The sequence below is a fragment of the Colletotrichum spaethianum genome, assembly GCF_022836535.1.
Source record: "Colletotrichum spaethianum MAFF 239500 DNA, contig32, whole genome shotgun sequence".
NCBI classification, from domain to species: Eukaryota; Fungi; Ascomycota; class Sordariomycetes; order Glomerellales; family Glomerellaceae; genus Colletotrichum; species Colletotrichum spaethianum.
The window spans coordinates 405,289-417,725 of NW_026054802.1; the positions used below are offsets into that span (position 1 = coordinate 405,289).

At 47.4% G+C, this 12,437-nt stretch overlaps 4 protein-coding genes across 4 annotated transcripts; 2 read left to right on the forward strand and 2 right to left on the reverse strand.

Moving 5' to 3' along the window:
- Positions 1–960: 960 nt before the first annotated feature.
- ColSpa_10027 (aspergillopepsin-2) lies at positions 961–1,554 on the reverse strand (the record flags this gene model as incomplete). The annotated part of the gene is made up of 1 exon (XM_049276239.1): positions 961–1,554. One exon carries the CDS (start codon positions 1,552–1,554, stop codon positions 961–963), a length of 594 nt encoding a protein of 197 aa, XP_049132196.1.
- A 1,338-nt stretch (positions 1,555–2,892) lies between these two features.
- On the reverse strand, positions 2,893–3,415 carry ColSpa_10028 (uncharacterized protein; the record flags this gene model as incomplete). Its single annotated transcript, XM_049276240.1, is given in 2 exon segments — positions 2,893–3,319; positions 3,336–3,415. The coding sequence occupies 2 exon segments, from the start codon at positions 3,413–3,415 to the stop codon at positions 2,893–2,895; spliced, it is 507 nt and encodes a 168-aa protein (XP_049132197.1).
- Positions 3,416–6,032: 2,617 nt separating this feature from the next.
- On the forward strand, positions 6,033–6,716 carry ColSpa_10029 (uncharacterized protein; the record flags this gene model as incomplete). Its single annotated transcript, XM_049276241.1, has 1 exon — positions 6,033–6,716. One exon carries the CDS (start codon positions 6,033–6,035, stop codon positions 6,714–6,716), a length of 684 nt encoding a protein of 227 aa, XP_049132198.1.
- Positions 6,717–8,321: 1,605 nt separating this feature from the next.
- Positions 8,322–8,600, forward strand: ColSpa_10030 (uncharacterized protein; the record flags this gene model as incomplete). The annotated part of the gene is made up of 1 exon (XM_049276242.1): positions 8,322–8,600. The coding sequence occupies one exon, from the start codon at positions 8,322–8,324 to the stop codon at positions 8,598–8,600; it is 279 nt and encodes a 92-aa protein (XP_049132199.1).
- Positions 8,601–12,437: the final 3,837 nt, after the last annotated feature.

Genomic DNA, 12,437 nt, shown 5'->3' on the forward strand with positions numbered 1-12,437 from the left:
GTAGCTGTTGTGCACTGCCTTGCTTTGATTGGGCATGGCCGTGATTATTACTGCCAGTAGACAAGTACGTATTTGTGATGTCACTCCCGCTGCTACTGATACCGCCATTGCTCTTGTGTGGCCCTGACTTGGCAGTGCAAGATGACTCTGCTCGTTCTGTAGCGGCCTTCCATGATAAAGATATAGTCGCCGCCCATGATATAACGAAAACAGATACGATGAAAGTGAGTAAAACTACTCTGATCCATTGAGAGCAACGTCTTTGACGGCTTCGATTGGGGTAGTTCGATTGAATGACCATCGTCTCCTCAGAATCATGATCGCTTGCGGACTCGTAGGGGACGTCCTCAAATTTCTCAGGATGAGGGGGAAGCAGAGCCTCATGCAAAGAGGATGTCATCATGGTGGTGGTGGTGATGGCGGCGTCGGTGATGGTTTCGGAAGCTTTGATATACAGCGAAGGCCCAGCAATTTGTTGGTGAAGGTATCTAGGAAGTGCATGTACTTAAACGGAACCAATGACTCTGTCTACCGGACTCTTACAAGGTTATTTAAGTCATAGAAAAGAGTTTGAGAGTAAAACATCCTTGAATAAGGTGCTTGGAACTCTTCCGGTGTTCGGTCCGGCTCTGTTGCGTCGTGTACCCGACGCTAGAAAGTCAAACTTGCCACCCTCGCGGCAATGGCCTAGTAATGATCTCCATGGGACCGGCCCCAAACATCAGGAACTAGGCCACAAGACAGGTTCATTTCACAGTGACCACACCGAAGCCAGTGAAAGGAAAAGGATACGAAAACATGGGGTAGTTTACCAATTTAGGCAGGCTACGTCGTTTATCATATTAGCACAGAATTGATGCCCCTGAATAGACTGTAATTAACATCACCAAACCCAAGAGCATGCATCCTGCGGCATTAATTCCCATAATTCAGACGTGTATCAGTATTATACACAAGTTATTAAAGCTCTGTGAGATACTCTATGGAAACTGAATGGCCATCCAATGCTACACTTGTGCGCGTCATGTTATTCTGTCTAATGTAGAAGGGCTGGTTTGTATCAGGGCCAACCACCTCGTCCGTGCTCGTATGTGCCTTGCAATCTCTCAATTCGATGATACCAAAATCGCCAAAAGGAACGTTGCCGCCCTCACTGAGAGCAAAGTCTTCTACAATCCATTCGACGCTGTGGCCTGCCAGAACGGAGTCTGGACGAGGTGCTTGCAAAGTTCGCGCCACCCATTCGCCCCTCGATTTGTTCCACAGTAGGATCTTTCCCGATGTCCCGTTGAACATGACCACCTCAACTTCAACCTCGTCCCCCCCTCTAATGGAAATGTCCAGCTTCATCGCGATATTAGGCCACCATTCATACCACGGAACGTATGCAACCTCATCGGAAATGGACTTGTTAATCTCCACCGTCACTCCGGTCTGTAGAAGAGCATTGCCGTGTGTTAAGCCGTCAATACCAACCCAGACGCTGGCCGCGTAGTAGTCTGTCTCTTTCATAGTAACGTCAGGGCCGAGTGTCTTGGGTACAGTGAACTTCATTCCGGCTGCTGCGAAATAGCCCGAAGGGGGAGCCGAGTTGACGGCACCGGACCAATTCTTGCTGTATCGAATTTTGTTCTCGGAAGATGTTTTGTTGCTTCCAGCTATTAATGGCGCTGCTGGACCTACATGGGGTTTGGGTGCGAGTGATAACATAGCAGCGTCTGAAGTTTGATTGACGGGAGAAGCAACGGATGGGTTTCTGATCGGATCGATAAACGAGACAGAAACCATAATTATTAGGGATGCGGCTGCCAGAAGGACGCGTATGCAGGCCATGATTGTGACTCAGAGCGAATTTCAAACTCGTATGTTGGTCGCTAGTAAGGCAAAAAGGATTGACGTCCCTTGCGAGGACAAACTATCTCGTTATAAATGGTGAACCACGCAAGCCTAGAAATTATAAACGCTGATGGTAATGTTGTACAGAGGGTGGTGCTTTAGATACCAGTAAACTAAGCTCTCCCACATTCACTACTGTGCCGGGGTACACCCGGCCGGGCACGCTGGACTGTGTAGGTTGCGTATCCGAGTTTGCGGCGGCCGCATCCCTGCCCTCGCCTCAGTTGACTCAGGTGTGCAACTCCGCAGGCACAGGGGACTGAATGGGTATAATGGCATGTACAAACACACATTGCTACTTGGAATTGATAACTCGCTACAGAATTACAGAAGCAATCTGAAGGCAAATATATCGAGTTCGATGACTGCCGGGAACATTGATAATAACGCCCATCACGGTGAATTGGTTCTCGGGTTGTGTTGATCGGCACTACATTCCAAGAGCAAAATGAGAAGCCGGTTTTCACTCTGAAATAGCAGAAAAGAGAATAAAGAATGACACATACTTTTCGTATAGGCTTGTCTGTATGTGACTAGAACACAAAAAGTGTGCAAACCGAACAAGATTGATAATTGGCACAAAGTTGAGTTGATATACAAGTGAAACTCTCTCGAAAACTGCTCCCGGGGAGGGGTTTATTTTATTTCATTATTTTATTTTACAGTGATAGTAATGGGTTCTGAGCGAAACAACACGGAACCAGTACGGAATCGAGTTTGCCTGAATCTCATCCAGACTGCTGGTGGAAGACTGCCACATAAAACGTCTACCAAGCCAACGCTTTAGGTGAACTGGGTTTGACAGGCCATAGTTATTATTAAGACGAGTGGGTGGCATAGTGGCTGATGGTAGGCAAAATTTTCTTGAGCCAGTATAACGAAGAATCAATCTGAATTTGATATTCTAATCTTAACGCGGTACAGGCTTGATTCTTGAGACAAAATCCTCGGAATATCGTCAGGCGTGTGTGCATTTGACATTTATCATGCCATCACTCAAGCCTTTGGCTCAGCTTCCTCCTCAGGGTACTGTACCAAATACTTTCGCTTTGCAAGTCCCTCTTTGGCCACTGCTTCCTCTTCGGGGTACTGCACGAGATACTTCCGCTTGGTAAGTCCTTTGGTGGACTCCGCTTCCTCCTCGGGATACTGAACAAGATATTTGCGCTTCATGAGGCCTTCCTCAGATTGAGCTTCTTCCTCAGGGTACTGCACCAAATACTTTCGCTTGGCAAGTCCCTCTTTGGCCACTGCTTCCTCTTCGGGGTACTGCACCAGATACTTCCGCTTGTTTAGGACCTCCTTAGACCCAGCTTCTTCTTCCGGGTATTGGACAAGATATTTGCGCTTGGCCAGGTCCTGGCCAGCAGGAAATGAAGCACCGCTGAGCACGTTTAGCCAGTCTTCCAAAATCATGGTGATTCTGCTGGATTTCTCACCTCCCATCGGATGGCGTAGGAAGTGCAGCGACAAAGGCCGCCACTGAGGCCAAGGCAAGGATCTTCTTGGTGGAAACCATTTTGGTAGAGCTGGTATAGTATTTTTGAAGAGAAGAGATGAAGTAGAAAAAGTATAATACAAAGGCGTATACACTGAGTATTGCAAGTCTGGAGAAAATAAGCCTGGGTAGTGGCTCATCAGGAAGTACAAATACTCGCCAATGAAAGCGTATGAAGCATCCAGAGTCCCCTCCACCAATGTGTCAGTTAACCGAGGGAGCTGATGTTCAGCTTTAGCACCTATGTTAGCGACAATCGCAAATTGATATCCGGTCCGAACGTTCAATGCTCCTTTACTAGAGCGATTTTCATCGGCTCGGGGCCGGTCTGACACGTGTGGACTGTTGCTAGGTGCTGAGCCCGGATCCAAGACCCACGTAGTACCGGCACATCTCGTTTCTAATTCCCGAAATGCTGCCGGCAACTTTTTGTCCCATTTCCCCCAAGGAAAAGTTCTGCCGGGAATTGTAACGGTCGATCATGCTCACAGCCCTTCCTGTACTGTTAGCTGCTTAATCTCCAACATTCCATCTGAGCTCCTCAGTCACTCAGTACCTCAGAGAACACCTGAACACACCGGGTTTCACCGATAGACCCCGCACTAGCTGCTTGTTCTATTCTCATCTGCGTGATACTCTTTCCAAACAGCAATACCACACTATGGACAGTCCCAGCTTCCATCAACGTTACCAAAGTGATAGTGAGACACTATCAGGCCGCAGGCGGCTACTGAACTCAAGATACCAAACGGTTCACAGAAGTCGACGATCATCCCTCTTATGGATCACAGGAATAGGTCTCTCTGCCATCACTATATTTCAATGCGTTTTGGCGTGGAAAATCTTGTCACGGTTCGGCTCTGCTGATCTTCTCGGTGAAGTAAACGGGCTTTTCCCGCATGGTATATCATCTTTAACAGTGTTGAACCGCGAAGGCGTACAGTTATCTAACAGATTTTAGTTGGTACAAGAATCGTACGGTTTAATGAGAAACCTGGATTTCACGCACTTAATATGTCCGATCCTGAGTGGGAAAGAGTTATGCCTCGTATGTCCGCTAGATATGAATATTATCTTGACCAGGACGGCTGATTATACCGACAGGTGGAGGTGGCTTTGTAAAAGTACCTGACTGGAAAAAGGAAGGAATCACTCTTCCGAGCCCAATCATGGCAAAAGGGCAGATTGTCTATAACGTTGCTGTCTTCCACCAGTTGCATTGTCTGCACGCCTTAGGTGTGGAATTCAACAACCTTATATCAGCTGCTCAGCAAGACCATTCCACTCTCGTAGGCTACGATCAGCTTGAGCACATAGAGCACTGTTTGGCGTATCTAAAGCAGTCGCTCGAATGTTCCGCAGTACGTCACGCTTATCCCCCTAACTTCTGTGATCGATTTATACTTAGAATACTAAACTACACATTTCAGGATGCCGCCTTCGAGGGGCAGTCAATCATAAGTGATCTTCCCTCGACGAGTGGATTTGGGTCATATCATGTGTGTAGAGATTTTGACCAGATCATGGCACTGAGTGAACAAAACCGGGCGACGGATATGTCGGGCTACGGCCAGAGCCAAGATCATCGGCATGTATAGATATATTTGTAAACGGCTTTTATCAATGCACGAGAAGTAGAACTCGGTACAAGTCCAGCATCCCATTAGCTACTGCAAGACGCCATGCGGGGTACGGCAAATAAGAATTTGTGCACACAACTCGTCTCCCCAAAGAAGATCAACTATTATAGGCGAAATTGGAGATTTTATGGAACTGTTCTTTTTTGGCGTCTTGCCGCAGTCAATGGTACATGCTACTCTAGCTAAATGATTCCCACAGAGGTAATGTTCGCTCACTTTAGCCACTGACCCAGGAGATCGACGACGCCTCGGGACCAAGCGACCTTCTGTTAGAACGGCTGGCCTAACTTCCCACGGCAATGCGCGCGTACATCTTAGTTGATTGGTTATTTACATGACAAAGACCGACACAATCTCGGTCATCATTAGTAGTACTGTTAATGAACAGCGTACATACACGTTGCAATTATCCTCATAAACAAGCTCAGAAACGTAACCAAAAACGCAACAGACGTGTTGGTTTAGGGCGAGGTAAACGCACTCTGATGATCCCTGCGACGAATTGGATGGGTAAAATCCTTGACCCTGGGCTCTGAGTCGAGGATGAGGTCCGCACCGACGACAATAACTCGATAGCCCGTAAACTTTAACGGAGTTCGCAAATTCGGAAGTCTAAGTCAAACTTTATCTAGCTGTCGGAAGTCTAATGCTAGCCGGGTCTAGAGAGCGATTTTACAGAGTGACATATCCGGCTAAAACATGACCTCGGTTAGTTATGCGGATGGACACCCCAGCGAACTTGCACAAGTTCGTTTTATGAATCAAACCATAATTTCGATGGAGTGATAGGTGATTACAGCGAGGTCAGCCGAAGGGCAATGTGCTATGCGGCGAAGCAAAGCCCCTGTTGGCGCTTCTGGTGTTAGTCTAGTGTTAGATACGTAAGAAAAGGGCTGGTATGCCACATAGTATAACATTGACCAAACGTAGCATTATCCACTGGCTTTCTGAGTAAGGCATTTTACTAGTCTCAATTTTCTCAACGGTATTTTCTCAACATGGCTTTCGACGACAAATATCACGACGAAAAAGCGCGTTTGTCGATTGAAGATAATTCTGAGGATGAGGAAAGCCCCTCGCTCGGACGCAACATTTCCAGGAAACGTAACAGGCAAGTGCCATTATGGGCATTTGTTACCTCGATCTTCCTTACCCTCATACTTGCGGTAGCTCTGTCTTATACCACCCTGCGCCTTAACAAACAGACGCGAGGCTCAGGCTACGACTTTGATGGCTATGTTTGTGCCCCTGATGAGGCAGATCCAGAGGAAGCCATATCGCGCGGCTGCGCATTCGACACCTTCACCATGCAATGGTATCCGCGCGATCGCTACTCCAGGAACGAATCGGTTGAGCTTATGAGAAAATTCACCGACATGGGTTGGCCGCGCTACTTTGACAAGGAGGGCACTCGCCCCATACAGGACCTGGAAAGGGCACCAAAGTCCATCTACATTCTGATGAAGGAGCATTTATGGCACTGCGGCTACTCCATCATGCAAACGCACCTCTGGATCACCCTAGGCATGGATCCTCCTGAAGCATATGAACACACAGAGCACTGTGTTATGAGCCTACTTGATGTGATTGAGAAGAATCCTCCTCCTGGCTTCAACGATATAAAGTTCAATACCAGAACATCATTGGAGCCCTCTGAATATGGAAATGTATGTATGGTCTGATACACTCGCGGCAGTAATTACTACAACACTCTACGCGACACCACTAACTTTCACTTTACCCACAGGTCAGGCCTTATTACCCCTGTGCTGAGAAGGGTTTCGCATGCCGCTCTGATCCTTGAGTTACGATCTAACATCTCAATAAACATGGCTAAGATTGTCAATACTTGTTCGAAGATATCTTACAGGTGGATCTAGGTGAAGGCCGTCCCTTTCGTTGTATCTTAGAGGACTTAGGCCTGATAAATTAAACTGAATCAGTGAGAATTACTGATTCTCGTCGCTCACCTCAAACTTCTGCATTTGGATTCAAGTGATTCATTGGAAGAAATTCTTTAAGATCTCTTACGCACTTTCCGGGGATGATAGATTTGATCAAACTAGCCGTCAGGAAATCTATGTTTATGACAATAACTGGGATGTCTTACTAACTTTGTGCAAAGGAACAAAAACAAGCAGTCTTTTTACTTCTCCTGATTTTATGCTCTCGAACTAGGTAAAATTCCGTCCATGTTCGCCTTGGATTACTCAATACCCTTACTAAGTTTGCAATCTTAGTCCATCAGGGTTGGGCTGTCCCTTGATATGTTCTTTCAGCCTCCGCACATCTGTATCTTATAGCTACGGCAAGGAGCCTCTGCAATATCATGCTATTCAGGTTGACAAATCGGGATTAAGAATTTCCAGACTAGTAACTCACGTTACTAATATTCTTTTTCGAAGAGTCCTGCAAGATGAGAGGCTTTTCTCTCCAGGAGATCCTCAACCTTTCCCGTTTCAACTATACGCCCATTTTCCATGACAAATGCCCTTGTAAAGTATCGTATGTTCCGCAGACGATGTGTGACAGCAATAACAGTGTATCCGGCAAACTCTTGTCTGATCACTGCATCTACATTGTTTGCCGTCTCTTCATCCAAGTGGGCGGAGACTTCATCAAGGAGAACAAGGCCTCCTTCGTCGCCCCCGGAGCAATCCAAGACAACTCTCATCCGTTTCCGAAGAACGCATCTCGCAAGACAAAACAATTGCTTTTGACCTTCGCTTAGGGTACCTGGTACGAATTCCGTATCGAGACTCGGCATAGCTGAGAGAAGGCCTACAGTGTTCAAAGCATCTTTACAGGCTTGATCTGAAGCCTTTCCAGACTGATCCAGGTTTTGACGGATCGAAGTACCACCCACGAGGAAGACAGGATCCTGCGGCATGGCAATTATGTGGTCTCTGAGATCATTTCGCTTGACCTGATCAATACAAACATTGTCAATAGTTATCTTGTTTGCACATTCTGAAGCAGGGTCAAGAAGCCCAAGTAAGAGCATGAGAATGGAACTCTTGCCGCTTTCAAATAGTCAGCTTGGGTTTCAAAACACCTCATACTTTGGGAAAATTGAGTATGGAAAAGAATTGGTAGGATTCCTCAAGTCGGTAACTTGCAACGTACCTTCCTGTTCTTCCACAAATAGCAATCTTGTCTCTGGGGGAAATCGACATGAATATTTCTTCCAGTGCAAAAGTAGAGGTCGATGTCGTGCCATACCCCGCAGATACCCCAGCTACCTCAACTGCTCCTTTCCTTGGCCAATTTGTGTCTAAAACGATTGGATGCTTTGGCTCAAGCTCGTGCGGTGTGTTTTCGGCAAAATTCTTTACTCGGCCGATGGCACCCAGGGCAATCTCAAGCATAGTGTAGGCACGAATGCCATCCGCCAGATTTCTTCCGAAAGAGATGAGAGTGACAAGTCCGACGCCGACAGTGCCCGATCCAAGATGAAGGATGGTGGCGAGAGAAACCATAATAACAGCAAGAACTACCATAACCAGGTTGATAACCAGAAGGAGCCATTGTTGGGTAATACCCAGGAGGTAGCTCGGCTGATTTGACTTATCAAGTAGTACATGGTTCCGTTTGATTTCGTCCTCTGTCCAACCAAAAGCTCGTATGGTGGTCAGGCCGCCCAATGTGCTCAACATATGTGTACTGAGTCATACATTGTTAGCAATTGTAGTTTTCTTCTGTAAAGGTAAACGCCTAGATGAAAGCACTCACACTATAGGTCCCTTTGCTTCAAGGTCGAGAACTCTCAGCCGCAAAGCGGTTGGCACATACATCTTTCGGACGAAGTAGAAAACTAAAGCAAGACCAGGGTAGCCTATGGCAAGCCAGGCCGACGAAACCACAAGTAACACAGTTTGGCCGACTGTAATAACCACAGCGCTTGTGAGGTTGATCAAAGAGCCCGCCAGCATACCATCAATGATGCTCAAGTCTTGAGAGAAAAGAGTAAGGATATTGCCACTAGAAGTCTCATTCAGAAACCGCATCGACGCTGACACGACCGTCTGTAGTGTTTGTTTATGAATAGCAGCCCCTGAGTTGCGGACGAACGCAACTAGCACCACAATACCTACCATGAAACTAAACAAGAGACAGCTGCCAGCCAAAAAAGCATAAATACCCATATACCAGGCAAAGGAATGTTGCAACGGCGCAGATGAGTTGTCGCGTGTCCACTTCTCTAACCAGACCGTGGGATACGTTGTGCTGACGCCAAAAGCAGAGGCAGTGAATACAAACAAGAGGAAATAAGGCCATCCGATTTTCGAAAAGTAGTGAAGCCAAGATCCGCTGTCAGAGGCCACTTGCGGTGGCTTTTGGGTTGTTTCTTCATGGGGAGAGCCGGACGGTGTGCCTCGAGGTACGCGTAGGGCTGGATTCTCTTCGCCAAGATGAAGCTCGGGATCTTCATTTCCATCCCCGGTTGAGCTCACTTCCACTGAAATTTTTTCCAAAACTATTGGGGTTTCAGCATATGAGCTTTCGATTGAAAAGTCGCTTGCTGGTGTTGTTGGAGGCATTGTGTTGATTTTGGCTGTGAGCAAGCCTTCGGCCTCAACGTTTATGTGCATATCTGCTATGCTGACGAACATATTAGAACTGGTGCACAATATTACTGTAGTTCCACGACGCCTTAGTAGACCCCTAGGGCCAAAAACGCGGTGAAATACAAAGGATTCCGTCTCCTTGTCAAGACCACTCAATACGTCGTCTGCAATAACGAGGTCGACATTCTGGTAGAGTGCACGCGCAAGTGCCACGCGTTGTTTTTGCCCACCGCTGAGAGTCTCTCCACGGCCCTCGAGCTTTGTTGCGTCGCCCTCGGGAAGTTGTTCGAGGTCTGCGACAAGGCAAGTAGCGGCTAACGTTCTTTCGTATCGTTTCTGGTTGAAAGGTGCGTCCGCGAGAATGTTTGCGCGAATCGTATCTCGAGGGAGATATGGAACTTGGGCACAGTACGCAGAACGATAACTACCGACGGCAACCGTACCGCTCACGGTAGCAACCTCGCCCATTATCGCTTGCAAAAGTGTGGTTTTTCCAGACCCTACTGGTCCTGTGACAACAGCAAAGCAGGACGTAGGGATTTCAATATTGACGTCGCGCAGAACAGGCAGTGCCTCCACTGACCATCCAAAAGATGCATTTCGTATTTTAACAGCGTTGGTAGTGTGTCTTTCTCCTTTCTCGTCGACCGATTGCGTGCAAATCCGCTTGTCCAGAAGAGGCCCCGGTAGCCGATAGTCGGCATGACAAGAGGTCAAGAGAAACTCTTGTATGCGTTGCAAGTTCACCAAACTGCCCAAGACAATAGGAACAACTTGGATGAAAACTCCCAGAGGTTGTGTCATGATAGCCAGATAACTGAGTGTCGTAAAGGCCCTCGTCGCGTCTAGAAGACGCGGCCCCGTCGCGAAAACAATTACGGGCGAAATTGTAGCAGGACAAAGGGATACCGTCGCCGACAGGGCCAACATCATTCTGAAGTAGCCTCCGCAGCGCAATTCGTCGGCTCGGGCGTTTTGTAACAGAGGCACGTTAGCGGGGGCTAAGCCGGTCATCCTGAGGCTCTTGATGGAGGATAAGAGATCACTTGTTTTGCTGATGCGACTCTGCATGGACTTCATCCACCCTCGCTGCCGTGCCACCACCCTTGGAGATAACGCGGTTACTGCTGCACAGCTAATAGCGATGATGCCGATTGCTCCCAAAGATGATGGGCCAACTTCGCGGTAAGCCAGCCAGACCGCAAAAGCTGTTTGGATTGGGACGGCCCAGAGTTCATGGGCATTGCGCAGTCCATTATAGATACCTTCCACATCTGCCGTTACCAGTGTGAGCACCTTTTTCTGGTCGCTCTCAGATTTCGGGGACATCCTGGTCGCGTGGAGATAGACATTTTGGATAAGGTAACCTCGGAGTTGCGTTAGGGCGCGTTCGTGGAGATACCCAAAGAAGGAAGTTGACATGGCAATGCCCAGGTAAACCAGGAATGTAGCCCCTATTAATCCGTACTTCGTGTTGGTGTTGGACTGTTGCCGCTCATCAGAGAGATAGTCAAGGGTTCTTCGGACAAGGAGAGACTGGGCTAAAGTGAAACCGCTCAGAGCTAAACGTGGTATAACGGGCAAGAAAGCTTGAAAACCCAAACCCCGAGCGACTAATACAAATGCTGCACTTATACTTGGCTTCGATGATGATGTTGCAGTTTGCTGATGAACCAGATCCGGCTTCTTGGTTTCCTCCCGAAAGGTGCACGTCAGCGCAGAGTGCAAAGGATAAAGATCTCCAAGCTGCAGCGTTTTCTGAGAACCGAGACGAAGCAGGTTGTTTAGCCACCACATGAGTCCCAAACTGAAGATACCCGCTGATTCTTCAGGACTGGCTAACTTGGCGTCTGTGATGTTTTTCACTGGCTGCAATTTCTGTCGAGACTCGAGAGCCAAGAGAGACACCTTGAAAAAAAGATAAATGGTGAATAATATAGCTGCAGCTCTCATACTAGTGTCATGATATAGTGTGAGCAGCCACAAAGTGCGACATCGGACTGCATCGAACAAGATTGTAAGAGTAAGAAAAAGGCACAACCACAGTGAGGGCCGGTGCGATCGACGATGCTCAAGCCAAGAAAGCGGAGCCATCAAGATGGTTGCCATGAGGTCGAGTAAGGCAGAAGCAATTGCCAAATCCTTGGGTGCCGTGGTCCGGATCTCAGCCGTGACGATGAGAAGGGAGAACTTGATACATGCCAATAGAATGACATTAGCCTTTTCCTAGAGTATTAGTTGACTGTATCAAGATCGGCTGAACTAGAGGAGCATGTCACCCCTTACCTGCTTGCTGTAAAAGGCGGCGGCCCCTTGGTAGCTTCCTTCATGTCGAGGCCGGCGGTAGTAAAGCTGAGCAGAGCGCCATAAGGCGACGAACACAAAGAGACATGCGGGAAGAATTGACAGGATCGACAACTCGAACGTGAGCGTAAAGTCAAAGTCGCCGCGACAACCAGTTACAATAGGACCGAGTTTGCTGTCTTGTTCGCATTGCTGCATTATAACAATATTAGAAGGTATCAGTGTTTGTGAGTGCTTCATACAAGACCGCCGAAAATTTATCAATCCGAAGGCGTTATGGTCAGACTGTGTGGTGTTTGTAAAAAAAGAAACTGATTGGAAAGCAAATTGATTTTTAGGTTAACACTGCGCTCTTTGGAATCATCTGGCGTTGCTTTACTGATGCTCTTGCTTAAACTAGTGTTGAAATGACATAGTCAACTCATCGATATCTTAAACTTGACATGATTTTGTGCTCTGATGATTACATTCGCAATTTGATAGTCTCTTAGTGGATGAATAAGCAGAGATAAACTTTGTCCACAGTCTATT